Here is a 14,915-nt window from a genome sequence, read left to right on the forward strand (position 1 = left end):
CAGGCTCTGTTGCCCTGGTAACTTGTGGTTAGGAAATGTTAATAGTGAGGAGAAGGCTAAATAAGGATTCATTTGGAATCACTTCATTTGGTGAACTGAAGGGGCTTGAGAAAGTTCATTGTTCAGGGAAGGAGGAGGGGGAGGTGGTCTCCAGCTCCTGGCCAGTGCTGGCCTAACAGACAGAGGAAACCTTCATTTATGGCTCTCCTTTACTCCCAGAAAAGTTGTTAAATATTTTCCTATTTTCTCTAGATATGTAAGAATACAATAAAATGCAAATCAACAAGTAGGGATTGGGATCCTACTGTGGATCTTGTCATTTAAACCCATTCTTAGGATTTGATAGTAACAATGGTTTTAATCTTCATATACAGGTTACTTCGTAGTACAGTGAATGTCAATGGATGTTGAACTGTCCTTTTGTTATCAGAATCCTTCCACTCTACACCCAGGAAGGTGGTGGCAGATTTTTTAGGGGTTTGAAAACAATCTGACTTTCAGTATCACTCATCATAAATAAGAAACCAGGTCACCTTGAAAGACACTTGAAAACTAAGACATAGATTAATCATGTTCCCTTTTCTGTTCTTTTTAGCTTTATCTCCAAGCCAGAATGAAAGCAGATTGGGCGCGACTTGTGCGCCCCACACTTCAGTTTGCTTTCATTGCTTTATCTATCTACGTGGGGCTTTCTCGTGTTTCTGATTACAAACATCACTGGAGTGATGTGCTGACTGGACTCATCCAGGGAGCTGTCGTTGCAATTCTTGTTGTAAGTATTCACGTTAAGGTGTAGAACAGCCGTCCTAGAATAAAAAGTTTTAAGAGTTGGACCTTCAAATCAATCTTCAGTGCAGCTGGCCTCATCTTATAGATGAGGAAAGTCAGGCTTCCAGATAAAGTGAATTTGAGTTAAGGGTGAAACTGGGACCATAACCCCAATTTTTTATTTCCAGTATTCCATTCACTTAAATTAAGCACTGAAAAATTATGCACTAAAGAACATACAAATAAACACATAGTCCAATGCTTAGGAAACTTAGAATTTGGTAGAGGAGATATATAACATGAAGCATCTATGAAGAATTCTTAAGCTGTTCTACTTGAATGGTTGCAGGGAGGGAATGTATGGACCAAGAGTGACTTGTCGTATTTGTTGGGTGGACTTCCATCTGTAAATCATTTGGACATTATAGTCACTGCTTTGGCCTTAGTTATTGAGGAAGTTACCAAAATATTCTCTAGTATTTTTTAAAAAAACATTTCAGTGATCTTTTTTTTTTTTCCTTCTTAAGAATGTCTCTTCTTAGGTATCTAGTAAGAACAATAATTTGGAAACTTTTGAACAAAAAGACAAACTGTCAAATGGTAAAATAGATCATTAAACAGGAATTAGCAGCCCTTAAATGATAGGGAGCTTTGATAGAAAAAAAAATGCTGCTATAGGGACCGACACCCCACTTCCCCATACTTAGCTGAACACATTACTGCAAAAGAGAATTTGAAGTGGAAAGTGAATAAAGAGTACACAGAACAAAACAGTATTCTGATCCCTTAAACTTAGTTCTCTATTTTAATCTATTTCTTAGGTTGTATTTGTATCAGATTTCTTTGAGGAAAGAAACTGTCCATTTAAGCAAAGAAAAGAAGAGGACTCTCACACAACTTTGCATGAGACGCCAACAAATGGAAATCATTATGGAAGCAATCACCAAGCATAAAGGAGCTAAAATCGCCTGCTTTCTAAAGGAAAATGATAACAGCAGGAGGCAATGCTCTTTCCTCCTGGTGTAAAAAGCCTTTAAGGGACTGCTGCTGCTATACCTCTCAGACGCCCACTTTACCTGTGTATATAGTCACATTTAACACAATAATAGCTTTAAAATTCATTCAAAAGATTTCAAGCCTTTCACTAAAACACTACCCACCTGTACATTTTTTTTATTAAAATAATGTGGTAATGCTTTGTATGTACAAATGTGTATGTCATATTCTTTGCTAGAATGATGCTTGTTTTAAATACAAATTAAAATGTTTATGATGAAGACTGTCTTGGAATAAGAGTTGTCCATTTGTTTACAGAAAATTCAAAGAGCTTGTCTCTGAAATGTTGAACAGGGCTGACATCAGTAAGTGGTTCATTCTATAGGTAAAGGCTTGCAGCAAACACAATGTCTCTCTTGATTTTGGTGATTCCTATAATAAAGGAAAATAGACATAAGTACTAAGCTAGCAGAAAGACACACAATGTCAAAACTGTTGAGTTAGAAACCCCCTTCCTATATAAACATGATCATGCTTCCCTAGCCTAAAACTTGGTCCTAATTATTCCACCTCTCTCTAGGAACACTTTGGCTGGTCCAGGCAATGTTGATCATGACATTAGAATTGATGCATTAAACAGGCGAAAATACAGAGGGAAAAGCCTTTGTCCACTGACACCAACTTGGCCTTCAGCAAGCAAGACTCCACAGGTCTACTTAATCCAGATAAAAAGAATGCAAAAAAGCCCCCTAAAAACCCAATACATATGACATTACATTAAAAACATGGAGTCCAAAGTTTGACAGCTTAGAATTTTTAGGAAAATCTCATAAGGTACAAACCTTCTGCAAATTTATTCTCCAGTTCAGTGTTTCCAATAGCTTTTGCAGCTTGACACATCTGTCGGAGCAATTCTTCCAGACGCCTCATACAACGAATTATGCTGCCTAGTCAAAGAAGAAGAACAATTATCTCACTGCTTTGGGCTGATGAGACATGAGCAAGTTTGTGTTGAATTTTGTTTGAGGCCAGCAGTTACAAGCTTGCTAAAAAGTTAAGCCTGGGAAATATTTGCACTTTGGCTTGAAACTTGCATCTGTTATTTGCTAGGTGTGTGACCTTGGACAGCTTTAGCTCTTGGTGCCTCATGGGACCAACAAATCTAATGCTAGACGGAACCTTAGAAGCTATCTTGTTCAAATCCCTTGTTTTTACAAATGAAACAGGTCAAAAGTCAAGACACCTATATGGGGAAAACTAGGAATTAAAATCCTGATCTTCTGACTCCAAATCCAGTTAATGGCTCTTGTAGCACAGAAGAGGTAGAGCCAGAGAATTTTCAAGGCTTCTGCCAGCTCTAAATCCTAGAGCTAACCTCCCCCCGCCGCCCCATATAGGGCATGGCAGGGTCTCAAACACTCAAGGATGAGTGTCCGTTTCAGTCCAGTCTCTTTCCCTCACCTGACCCACTGAAATTCTGGGGACACTAAGGATCTTGTGTCAGAGGAAAATACAAAATTTTTGTTAAAATCCAAAAATTACTCATGAGCACTCATCCGAGGCATCCTAAACCAAGCAGTTATTGTTTAATAATAAGGGCATTTTTAGCATTCATTGACTTAAAAATCTCCTTTCCTCTTTTGTGTTAGAAAAGTAGTCTATCCTTGTGGACAAGATTTTCTTCAATGTTAACAAGATGTTAAGTCATGTATGAACCTCATTTGGGACTTTCTGAGGTGAATGCTTAAGTGACTTACCCAGGGTAACATAGCTAGTAAGTATCTGAGGTTGGATTTGAACTCAGGTCTTCCTGCCTCCAGGCTGGGCAGTCTGCTACACCTAGCTGCTCCTATCCAGGCTGTATACTGTCTCAAACTAGTAATGTGCTAAAAAGCTCTCTTTCCACCATTAGTTTTCACATAAGGCTGCCATATAGTCACCTAATTTTTCAGAATATCCACAATCCTTATATTAAGTATTACATATGTAGAGCCCTTTGGAGGTAGATGCTGGTACACTATAAGGAAAGTTCCTAAGTGGAATGTCCTAGAGACCTGCACTTGGTATTCTATTGATCAAGATTTTAATCAATAAACTCAGATGAAGACCCACTGGCTGATGCTCATACCATCACAGATTGGGTTTGAAGGAATCCCCTTGGATCCATTAAGGAGAATCTGGGCCATTGACATTGAGGTTGCTCAGTATCACATAGGTGAGAGTCCAGGTCCTCTGACTCCAAATTCAATACTCCACTGCACCACACTGCCTCCCAATAGAAGCTGGAAGGGAATGCTTGCTTAGAACTTCTAGGGAAATTGCTATATACATTTTACTAGTCAAGACCCCCCAAATAGCTCAAAGTTAGAAAAATGGTGGTCAAAAAATGAATACTCTCCTAAGGCTGCACTGATGCGGGTAAAGGACTGTATTCTATTTTGTAAAGTCAGCACTGGAGCACTGTTCAGTTCTGCATATCAGCATTTTAGGAAGGATAAACTGGAGAGTATCCAAGAGAGGATAACCAAGATACTGAGAAAACTGCTAACTAGGACCTTCGAGGATCAGTTTGGAACTGGGGATATGTAAAGGGAAGATTAGAAGGAGGGGGAAAAACAATGCCTCCTAGTTCTAGTTCTTCAAAGTCTGTGGGACTGAAGGAAGATTAGACTCATTTTGCTTAATTTCAAAGGGCAGAAGAATTTAGGAACAAGTAGAAGTTGCCAAACAAACTCCACAACAGAATTCTTTCAAAATATACTGGGAGGTAGTGAGTTCTCAGAGCAAAGCCTGGATGACTTACATTACAGGAAAGATTGTTCTGTAAACTCTTCTGTTCCTAAGACCTTAAGCAGTTTACAGCAAAGCACAAGGCTTTCTTGGGAAAAACAATCTCATGCTAAACATTCCATAGTAATTTTTTTTGGGGGGGGGGGCGGGGCAATGAGGGTTAAGTGGTTGTGCCGCCTAGCTGCCCCTATAGTAAATTTTTTTAAAATGACAAATAAAATGTTCGAGATGGTTAGCTGTAGTGCCATGAATTGAATAATTTTGGCTGTACAACTGAGACAATTTTTTCACTGAGAACAATCTACTTTCTGGTACTGTCAGGTCAACCCAATAATCTAACTCTCAGGATGGTGCTGCTGGGCCAACCTGACTATCCTAGTTAAAGATTTAATAGCCATTTTTGTTGGTCCTTTTTACCAGAGATAATTACCTCAGTGTAAAAACCTGAACCAAAAAAGAATGGAGTTTTTTTAAGTCTTGGCTGTGATAAAGTGTTTTACCATCACTCCTCCTCTCTAAGCCTCAGTATAGTTCTAAGGTCCTGTCTAAGGAATGGTAAAGAGATTTAGTCTTTCCTAGGAGTCATTTTGAAAGTAGGAGCCAGAAATTCTGGGTGTGAGAATCTAACTAACTTTCCTTGTAGAAGTCTGAAAGTACAAATATTAGAAATTGCAACTCATGAATTGAAGCAAAAATAAAAGATGTGAAGACTGTAAGGGGGAGGGAACCCTGTATTTAGAAAATAACTTACAAGAACACTTTGAAAGACATTTTGCTTAATACATTATAAATAAAAGCTTTTATATTACTTGGCATATTGCTACCTAGACTTTAGTTTCCTTAGTCATTACAATTTTTCCACATTGGGCACAAACTCATGAGCAGAGATGTATTTTTTTTCTCCCTCAAGTACTTTTAATAACAAAAGTTAGAATTCAGTGACTTTTCTGCTTGCGGGCTTTTAATGCCCTCCACAGATGGGGGTGCTTTTTAAGTCTGGGAGGAGACAAAAAAGCTTCCTTTGTTTCATCAAACAATATATAATCTGTGTTCCTTAATATTTAAGGCGTGAAAATATACAATTTAAGCCTATACTTAGGGGTGCTTTTTAAGTCTGGGAGGAGACAAAAAAGCTTCCTTTGTTTCATCAAACAATATATAATCTGTGTTCCTTAATATTTAAGGCGTGAAAATATACAATTTAAGCCTATACTTACTATACGAATAAACATTTTCAAATTTAGTATGCAACAGAATTTAATAAACAAACCAGATTGTTAACAATGCATTGTATAGTCCTAAACTAACAGTATGATTTTAGATTTGTAAAGAAAGGGTCGGTCTTAAGACCCTTTCCAGTTTCAATTTTTTTCTCTCCACAGTTTCAATTTTTTCCTCTCCTGTCATTAAACCTTCTTCAAACATTTTTGTCTCTAGACAGATGTTGCTGAGTCAAGGGACCAACTAGAGATGAGTGTTTTCCAACAGTGACAAAATAAGTGGCATAAATCTGACCGGTGTTTAGTGAAGGATGCCCTAGTAAGTACCTTCTAGGCCCAATCAACTGAATGACTGAGTTGGTACAAATGTGATGATACTCACATGGCCATTGACCAGACAGCATGGTGTCTCTTGGTTTATGCCCACAGGCACCATGAAACATAACATATCAGTCTATAATAAGTTCCCAAGGGGATTATGCAAAACCTATTTACTTGTAGGTTCCATATAGTGTGGACTTGACTTAGTGATTCAGGAATCACTGACACAGGACCATCCAGCACAGCATGCCCTCAACAAAGAAGGAACTGTGCTCTATGGGCAAAGCCAAACTTCTGTAGCTCAAAAGAAATGTAAGATCTGAAAATTTAGAGAATCTACCCCAAATGTTTGCATGGACTATTTGTGCTTGACCCATGGTAGAGTCTTCCAAGCTTTGTACTGGTCTGATGAGCCACAGGTGGACACACTATAATTTGACTCTAAGATATTGATGTCATTTCAGTCTTCTCTGAGAATGAAGAACCACCACCATATAGTCTGGAAAGAGCTTGTGTTTTTTCCTTCCTTTACAAATGAGCTTTTTTTTTTTTTTTTTTTTTTGCAGGGCAATGAGGGTTAAGTGAATTGCCCAGGGTCACACCACTAGTGTCAAGTGTCTGAGGCTGGATTTGAACTCAGGTCCTCCTGAATCCAAGGCCAGTGCTTTATCCACTGTGCCACCTAGCTGCCCCCCCCCCTTACAAATGAACTAAAACTGTTTAAGTCTCAAACTCTTCATAGTTCTGATAGCTGTTAGCAAGTATTTTTTAAAAAGATGATAGCAAAATGATAGCAATGGGAACAAGACTTTCATTCTGAGTCATAATTTCCTTTTAGCTATTTGATGTGCTTCACACCAATTTTCTTTTTTAACCCCAAATTAAAGCAAAAAAGTAAATATTTTGAAGTCGGTGAATATAACATTATAGACACACTTCCATATGTTCATAATTCCTGGGCACAAATAACAGATGACTTCTAGGTGCAAATCTAGTCTTCCTCCTTTAATCTTTTAGATGAAGAATAATCTGCCCAAGGTTAGACAGTCAGCAGCAGAGCTGCTCCTGCCTGTAATCTGGTACTCACTATAAAAATAATCTTTCCTATTTAATCTTTAAACACAGCTTTGAACCCAAGTACAGCTGTACTCATGCATTTGAGGTCAAATACAGAATAGCTTTGTACCTACCAAAGATGCATAGGCACTTATTTTTTAAAGCTCCATAAAAGGAAATTGGCTGATATTCAGAGAGATGGTACTTGAGGACTGGGAATGAGTACACTATAACTAAGGCTTATTTCCAACAAGAGGTCTTAAAGTTTGCACGCAAATTCTTATTCTCTTCTTACTGCAAACAGCCAGGGAATTCATTATTTCTCCAATCTAGCCTTCTTTTAGAGACGAGGAAACAAAATGCCAAAAGAAGACCCAATTGTAATATTATTAAAATCATGTGGTTAATATAATTTCATCCAACTCCTGATTCATTTAGTCTTCTGGTTAATACCTTCTGAAGTAGGCAGCTAGGTGGTACTGTCTATGGAGAGTGTGTTGGACCTAAAGGAAGACAGACCTGAGTTCTAATATAGCCTCAGACAAGTAGGACCCTAGGCAAGTCACTTAATCTGTTTGCTTCAGTTTCCCCACCTGCAAAATGGAGACAATAGTAGTACCTACCTCCAAGAGTTGTTGCAAGGATAAAATGAAATGATATTTTAAAGTGTTTTGTAAGCCTTAAGGCACTATTTTTATTTTCATCACCAATATTATTATTATGCAACCTGTAACAAAATACTTGGCTATAGAGCCAGGCCAGATGATTATAAACAGCCTGTACAAGCTCTGGTCTTAATCTTCCACTGTCCTACAGCTAGGTGGGCAGTAGAAAGTGCTAGGTCTGGAGTCAGGAAGACATCTTTATAAGTTCAAATCCAGTCCCATATGTTTACTGGTTGTGTGACCCTGGGCAAGTCTCTTAACCCTGTTTGCCTCACTTTCCTCATCTGTAAGAAGAGCTGGAGAAGTAAATGGCAAACCATTCCAGTATTCAAGAAAACCCCAGATGGAGTTACAAAGAGTTGGACACAACTGAAATGATAAAATCACGACAAAAGTCTACAGAAAGATGTAAAGCCACACTAGTTGCTAATAGTGGAATGTGAAAGGAAATCCTTTATCACAACATGAATACTATCTTCAGCAGGAGGACAGTAGATGGGAAAGGGAAGAAGACCTAGGAATGGTAGTAAGCTCCAACTTCTTTGGGCTATTAGTTAAATGAATGAGGTTAATTTACATTCCCAGATTGAAAATGCTCAATTGATTTTCTTTCAAAAATTTAATTATTATTATGTAAAAGCTTCTATTCCAAAGGAATTATGTAATGACTTGTAACACAAACCCTTTCGCTTCATGGCAATGGGCTGATAATCAAATGTCATTTTAACCACTGTAGCAAGAATTGACCTAAACCAGGTCTTAACAGCAACCCTGTATTTTTCCAAGCAAGCATCACAGTGACAGGGCCTCTATCTACCAACCAGGCAGGCCCCTTATCTATCTCCTAAACATATAAGTTTAACCTATTTATAACATATAACAGGGGAACATACTCAGTCCTATAATATTTCAGTACTTTGACCAACAGAACAACTTATGAGGAAAAACAGTATCTGTAAGACAAATCACAGTTAAAACCATATGGAATGAATTATTAAGATAAAATTTAGCCCAAAATAACTGAACTAAGCAAATCTTCAGAGCACAGCCACGCTGCATTCTGGCAAACACTGAAGTCAACTTTGGAAAGCCCAACTTTGTTGCAGAGTCTTAGATTACTGGAGAATAATTAGGAAAATGAAGCCACAAGGCACCCAGAAAACTCACACGTGGGCTACAATCTCATGCTGGTTGTGGTTGTTGCAGACAGATTCTTGTCATCAAATTATACTATACAGGCATAAACACTAAACTGTCTAAAAAGAATTGGGGGGGGGAGAGGGAGGGTGCACAGTGGGGGGGTGCCAGAGGAAAGGAGGGTTGGAGGGAATTTGTTTTCCTATGGCGTTATTTGGATGTTTTTTGGAGCGATCATGTCATGAGTTTGGGAGCTCACTCGGGAATTTGTTCAAGGAAAATTTTTGTTTGAACAAAATTTTCAATCCTAGTCCCTCCCTACCGACTTTTGGGGTTGATAGGTAACTTTCAAAAGAACCCCTTCCAAGATCTGGAAGTCCTTCTTTCATAGATGAAGACTTAGGTCCTTGGATAAATGCTACCACCCACTAACATTAAATACATTAATGGCTAGCCAGAATTAGAATTACACACCCCAACGGTCTGCTTTACTGTGAAAATGCCTTTCCTGTTACAAATCCCAAGATCACATTTATAACTGGGTAAGAGAATACAGTATTTCACATATAAAAAGCTTCCTCCCACACCTTTTTCGGTTATTTTGTTGCCTCACTGTCCTTTGTATTCTTCAAAAAAAAAACATCTTATGAAGGGCAAGTTCTTTCTAGAATTAAGGTAAAAAAGGAAACTTAAAAACTGGATGATAATGTGCAATTTTGCAATATTAAGCATTAACCTCTAATTTCACCATTTCCCAAGCAAACACTTAATTGTGTGCTCAAATTTAGATCCAGAAAAAGTATCAAATGCTAATAAGAATGACTTTATTTTGGAACACAGGGCTCATTAAGTACAATTAGTAGGAAAGATTTCTTAAAAATAAAAGCCATTCTCAAAAGATCCACAAAATAGATGTCTATTATGGCCATGGATTTTTTTTTGTGTTAGGATTAGGTTCAAATTTTGTATGGTTACAACAAACCCGAAACAACATCATGCCTTCAAAGATAAAAAGTCAACACATTTGGAGATCCAGGTGAACAAGAAATATTTCTGATAGGGATGGGGATAAAGATTAATGCTGTCCTCTAACTCTGGTTAGTGAGATGTGTGGGCAAGGGTACCCACACCCATGAGGAGCTCTCAGTCAGGCACAGGAAGAAGAGCTCCCTGCTCAAATGCAGAGCCAAGTGGGATGTTTGGGAAGCAACACACCAAGCCCTGGGTCATCTTTTATTTTCTTATTTCAGGAAAAGAAAGTCCCCCTTAACAGTGAGAAATAGGGGGCAGCTAGGTGGCACAGTGGATAAAGCACCAGCCCTGCATTCCGAAGGACCTGAGTTCAAATCCAGCTTCAGACACGACACTACTAGCTGTGTGACCCTGGACAAGTCATTTAACCCTTATTGCCCCGCAAAAAAACAAAAACAAAAACAAACCACTCAGAAATAAATGGCCCCATGGCCTTTAAAAATCTCTGGGAGAGGCAGAAGCACATCATAAGAAGCTCCCTAAGATAAGACATCTTTGCAAAAGGTCCCCCAGGTAGCACTGTCTTCAGGGCTTCAAACCTTCAAAGTGGGCTATTAATAATTTTTGTTTTAGCAAAAGAGAAAAGGCAACAGCTGCTGCTCAAGCCCACAATGGAGACAAAAACAGACTCTAAGGAAAACTTCCCCTTAAAAAGGACCTCAGCACTCCCCCCCCCCATATTCTAACAATTCTATTTGTTTAATTTCATGAAACTAAAGCAATTGAACCACCACCCCTACTATAAAAATTAAAATTCCCTCAACCAAAACCGAGGCATATGTTTAATATGTACTTTTCTCTGAAAGCATTTCTAAAACACATGGCCTTCATTAGCATAAGACAGTGTTAACTCTCACAGGCTTATTAGGTTTGCAAACTATTTTGAGGACTTAAAGCGCTAAGTACAGAAACTCCTAGGCTACTTACTATTTTCACTTTTTTAAGACCCAAGGTTTGTTTGTTTTTTTCCCTTTTAAAAATTTAAATGAGGGAATAGTAATGGTAAAAGTCCAATAATTAAAAATTTCCAGTGCTGAAATTGTGTTTCCATAAATATTAGAGGCACACTGTCTTATGGGCCAGGGCTTCATTATATGATGCTTTTAAAGATTTTTTTTTTTCCCTACTAAGAACTGTTCCATTACAATTCTAAGAGTAAAAAGAAGAAAGGATAGCAAATATGCAGGCTACACCTTTTCAGCTGGTGATGTAATAGGAAAAATGCCCAATTAGGAAAAAATGTTTTTAGGAAAAAAAGTTTCATTTAATTCTGAACTTAACCAACACTGAAGAAAAAAACCCTTCCATACAGAAAGTATTACTATTATTATCCTAATTTTATAGATGAAGAAATGAGGCAGATAGTACACGAACCTGTGAATCACTATTACGTACAGCTCATTCAAAAAAGTATAATAAATTCAATGTTACTGTCCACAATGTCTTCTTTGTGAGAAAAAATATTTAAGGAAAATAAGAGAGAATTTTACATAAGCAGATACAGACTTTCAGTCTTCTGCTCATTAAAAAAATGAATGTTTAATTACTATGAGTTTAAGGAAAGGAAATGTCTAACACAAAGATAAGATAAAATCAAGAAACAGGACAGATCACATAAATTCAGATTATATAATTATAGCCTGAAATCTACCTCTACAATGATAGATGTTAAACTGGAGCTGAAATAATTCTAAGGAGCTGAGAAAAGAAGGCAGAATAACTTTCAGGAATGCTGGTATGCTGACTGAAAAGGTCAACCCATAGGTGGAGTCTTGTACTTGGGCATCACCCCAAACTGCCTTTAGTTTTAAATAGCACTGAGTTCATGTTTCATGACACACACTACATGAAATTTCTACTTAGTGCAAAATTTCAAATAAAATCCATTAAGTCAAAGTCTACAGACTCCTTTAGTGTTTCATTTGTGTGTCTGAGCAGGTATCACACAAAATCAGAGAAATTTCTAAATGGAAGTGAACTCTGAGAGTGGGTAGGGATAAAAAGGCTGCCATCCTCATTAACAATAAGGGTCTTTCTCTTGGACATCTCAGAGCTTTAGTCCTGTCATTGATCTCTATAATGTCTACACGAGAAAGTAAAACAAAGTCCTTTTAGCCCTTCTATTAAAATTTGAAAACTGAGGCCCAACAGATAAATTGTGTTTACACTGCTAGACCGTAAAAGTAAATGGTCTTTAACAATGTTCAGTGCAAAGTACTGACAATGTACTTAATGTGAAAATGGGCAAAGAGGGCAATGACTGGGAGCCAAGGCTCAAGAAGGGAATTCTAGAAACACATGATGCAAGCACTTTGACATCAAACTATCTGGACATATGTATCATCTCCCCTCTTAGAAGTAAGCTTCACAACAGTGCACAATAGTGCACTAAAGTCTGTAAAGTACTTTACATACATGATCTCATCTGAGCATTACAATAATTTTACGAGGTAGGAATTTTTATTAAATTTCAGACCTGGGATTTCAGAGTTGTTGGGGCACCCTGGTGAGGAAACAACCTTCCAATGCTGAGGCCCTGCTTTCTATCCACTGTGCTATACTGCTTCTCTGTGAGGCGGCTAACACATGAATGTTTATCCCCATTTGACATGAGGAAACTGAGACACAAGGAGTTAAACAACTTGCCTGTGGAATCAGCATGGCACAGTCAAAGGAACTGGATTTGGAGTACAGCTTTAAACCCTGGGCCTACCTCTCACTGTGGAAGTGGCACAAGCAAGGGCTTAACCTTTCTGGGATGCAGTCTAAGACCCTTGTCACAGCACCAGAAAGTGTCAGAGACATGACTCAGGCCTGGCTTCTCCCGACTCTGTGGCCGGTGTTATCTCTACCATACCACTTTTCCAAGACAGCAAAGACTGTTCATCCTCTCCCTCCTCAGCAGTCCCTGCTGAGCCTGGCACAGAGCCTTACTAATAGACAGAAAAGAGCTGTGTGCGAGCAAACTCTTATACATGAGGACGCATACGTATGCATGTAGCTATAACATTCATGGAGAAACTGCCATCACTTGTGATTCTCCTCTACTTAAACTGAAGGAATTCAGAGGTCAAATTTTAAGTTTGGTTTGGTTGATAATAAAAAAGTGTTATAAAGAGAATTTCAGATTCTCTGTCAGACTTTGAGAATAGGAAATTTTCCGTTGAGGCCAAAGATTAAGAACCTGTTGCTTATACTGTGCTTTCAAGTCAAAAAACATTTAAGTGCCTCTTATGCACCAGGTACTAGTTTAGAAATCCCACTTAGTGTCAAGCGATTAAGTGAGATGGAAATAATTCTTTCCCTAGAGTGCCAATCTGTAATCAGTCTGTAACTACAACTAATGTCAGCATAGCTCACAGTTTTGCACTCATATTCTCCCCCAAGCCAGGGATGTAGACCTGTGAATTCCTCAGTGTAGAGAGGAAATCTCTATCAAGAAAAGCCCCTCCACCGATTTGGCTGTTGAGTTGTTTTCAGTCATGTCTGGTAAGGATACTGGAGTGGCTTGCCATTTTCTTCTCTAGATCATTTTGCAGAAGAGGAAACTGAGGCAAACAGGGTTAAGTGACTTGCCCAGGGTCACACAGTGTCTGAGGACTGTGCCACTGCTTCACTCCCCACCCCCACCCCCGTTTCCTCCCTAATGCATACAGGCAACTGGCTTTTAACTGTCTTAGAGAGGAGGTGGGAGCACTGAGAGGTTAATGGAGGTGTCTAGGGTCAAAGTCTGTATGTGTCAGAGGCAGGACTTGAACCGGGGTCATCTTCCTTACTCTAAAGCAGGCTTGCCACTAAGCTATACTGATTTTTCATGTTGAATAACAAGTGAGGCATAAAATGATTCCCATAATGAAGTTAAGAGAGACAGTATGAAAAGTATCAGTGTGATAAAGAGAATGCATTTTCTGAATATTAAAGCAAATATTTCACAAAACTCATGAAAGCACAGCCCTATGTGAAGCCACTTTAGCAACCTATTTCTTCAGTTCTGCCTATTTGAACACACTATGAAAAGGAGTTTTGCTCTTCGTAGCAAGAATCAGATCTCTGAATCGTATATTCAGAGCTAGAAGGGATCTCTCAGGGAATCTAAACAAACTCCCTCATTTCATAAACAAAGAAACTGTGGCCCAAAGAATGACTTTTCCCAGCTTATACACATAGTAAAGATAGTAGGGATGTGACTTGAACCAAGGTCCTAACTCCAACTTCTATGTTTTCTTTACTAATTCATGACAATTCAGTAATCTAAGAATAATGGAGACATGATGATAAACTTACAACAGCAACATTGTGGACATTTTTTTAAAATGCTCACTAAGGTGAAGATGAGTAATTCCCTTAAAAGAATCTTCACAGCATAAAATTTACTCAGTTGTATCAAGTCCAACATAATCATTTTATGTCATCATTGCATCACTGTAAGCCTTGCAGGCTTACAATCCTAAATTATTGTATAGCTGTTTTAAAATGTACAATGCCTTTGTTTCTAATTAGCATCATTTTTCTTTAACTGTCATGTTGGTTTTATTCCTACTTTATTAAAATTTATCCTTATTCATTTTCTTTAAGCTCTTCTTCAATTTTGCAATTATTTTTTTCTTATTGGTTCACCAGTCTTTTGATTTCTTTCTGATTAGTTTTATTTCAGTAGTTTGGCCTCTGAGTAAATCTCTGAAAAATAAATATATATTAAATAAACACACGTAGATGTGTCGATGCCTCTACACATCCACATGAACGCACTTCTCTAGAGCCTTTAAATACTACTCCTCTTCACATTCAGTGATCTTTAACAAAAGGTTATTAAATCAAGTATAAACAAGCTTTAGCTAGAGTATCTTTTAGTAACCAATTAGAAAGACAGGAAATGTAATAAATACACTTCCCTACATATGAAAAAAAAGTATAAATTTAGGAAAAATTC

General features: G+C 38.0%; 2 protein-coding genes across 4 annotated transcripts in view; one reads left to right on the top strand and one right to left on the bottom strand.

Moving 5' to 3' along the window:
* The window catches only part of PLPP1 (phospholipid phosphatase 1), a 121,552-nt gene extending 119,507 nt beyond the window's left edge, over window positions 1-2,045 (top strand). For all 3 annotated transcript variants that reach the window (XM_043976886.1, XM_043976884.1, XM_043976885.1), the window contains 2 exons: window positions 596-772; window positions 1,590-2,045. In XM_043976886.1, the coding sequence (XP_043832821.1) occupies window positions 596-772; window positions 1,590-1,721 (309 nt within the window). In that variant the 3' untranslated portion in view covers window positions 1,722-2,045. The remainder of the gene's footprint in view (window positions 1-595; window positions 773-1,589) is intronic.
* Window positions 1,908-14,915, bottom strand: part of MTREX (Mtr4 exosome RNA helicase) — a 92,188-nt gene continuing 79,180 nt past the window's right edge. Inside the window, exons 26-27 of the mRNA XM_043976883.1 lie at window positions 2,607-2,711; window positions 1,908-2,196 (exon numbers count right to left, since the gene is read on the bottom strand). Of these exons, the coding sequence (XP_043832818.1) occupies window positions 2,144-2,196; window positions 2,607-2,711 (158 nt within the window). The 3' untranslated portion in view covers window positions 1,908-2,143. The remainder of the gene's footprint in view (window positions 2,197-2,606; window positions 2,712-14,915) is intronic.

This window comes from Dromiciops gliroides, chromosome 1 (assembly GCF_019393635.1).
Source record: "Dromiciops gliroides isolate mDroGli1 chromosome 1, mDroGli1.pri, whole genome shotgun sequence".
NCBI classification, from domain to species: domain Eukaryota; kingdom Metazoa; phylum Chordata; class Mammalia; order Microbiotheria; family Microbiotheriidae; genus Dromiciops; species Dromiciops gliroides.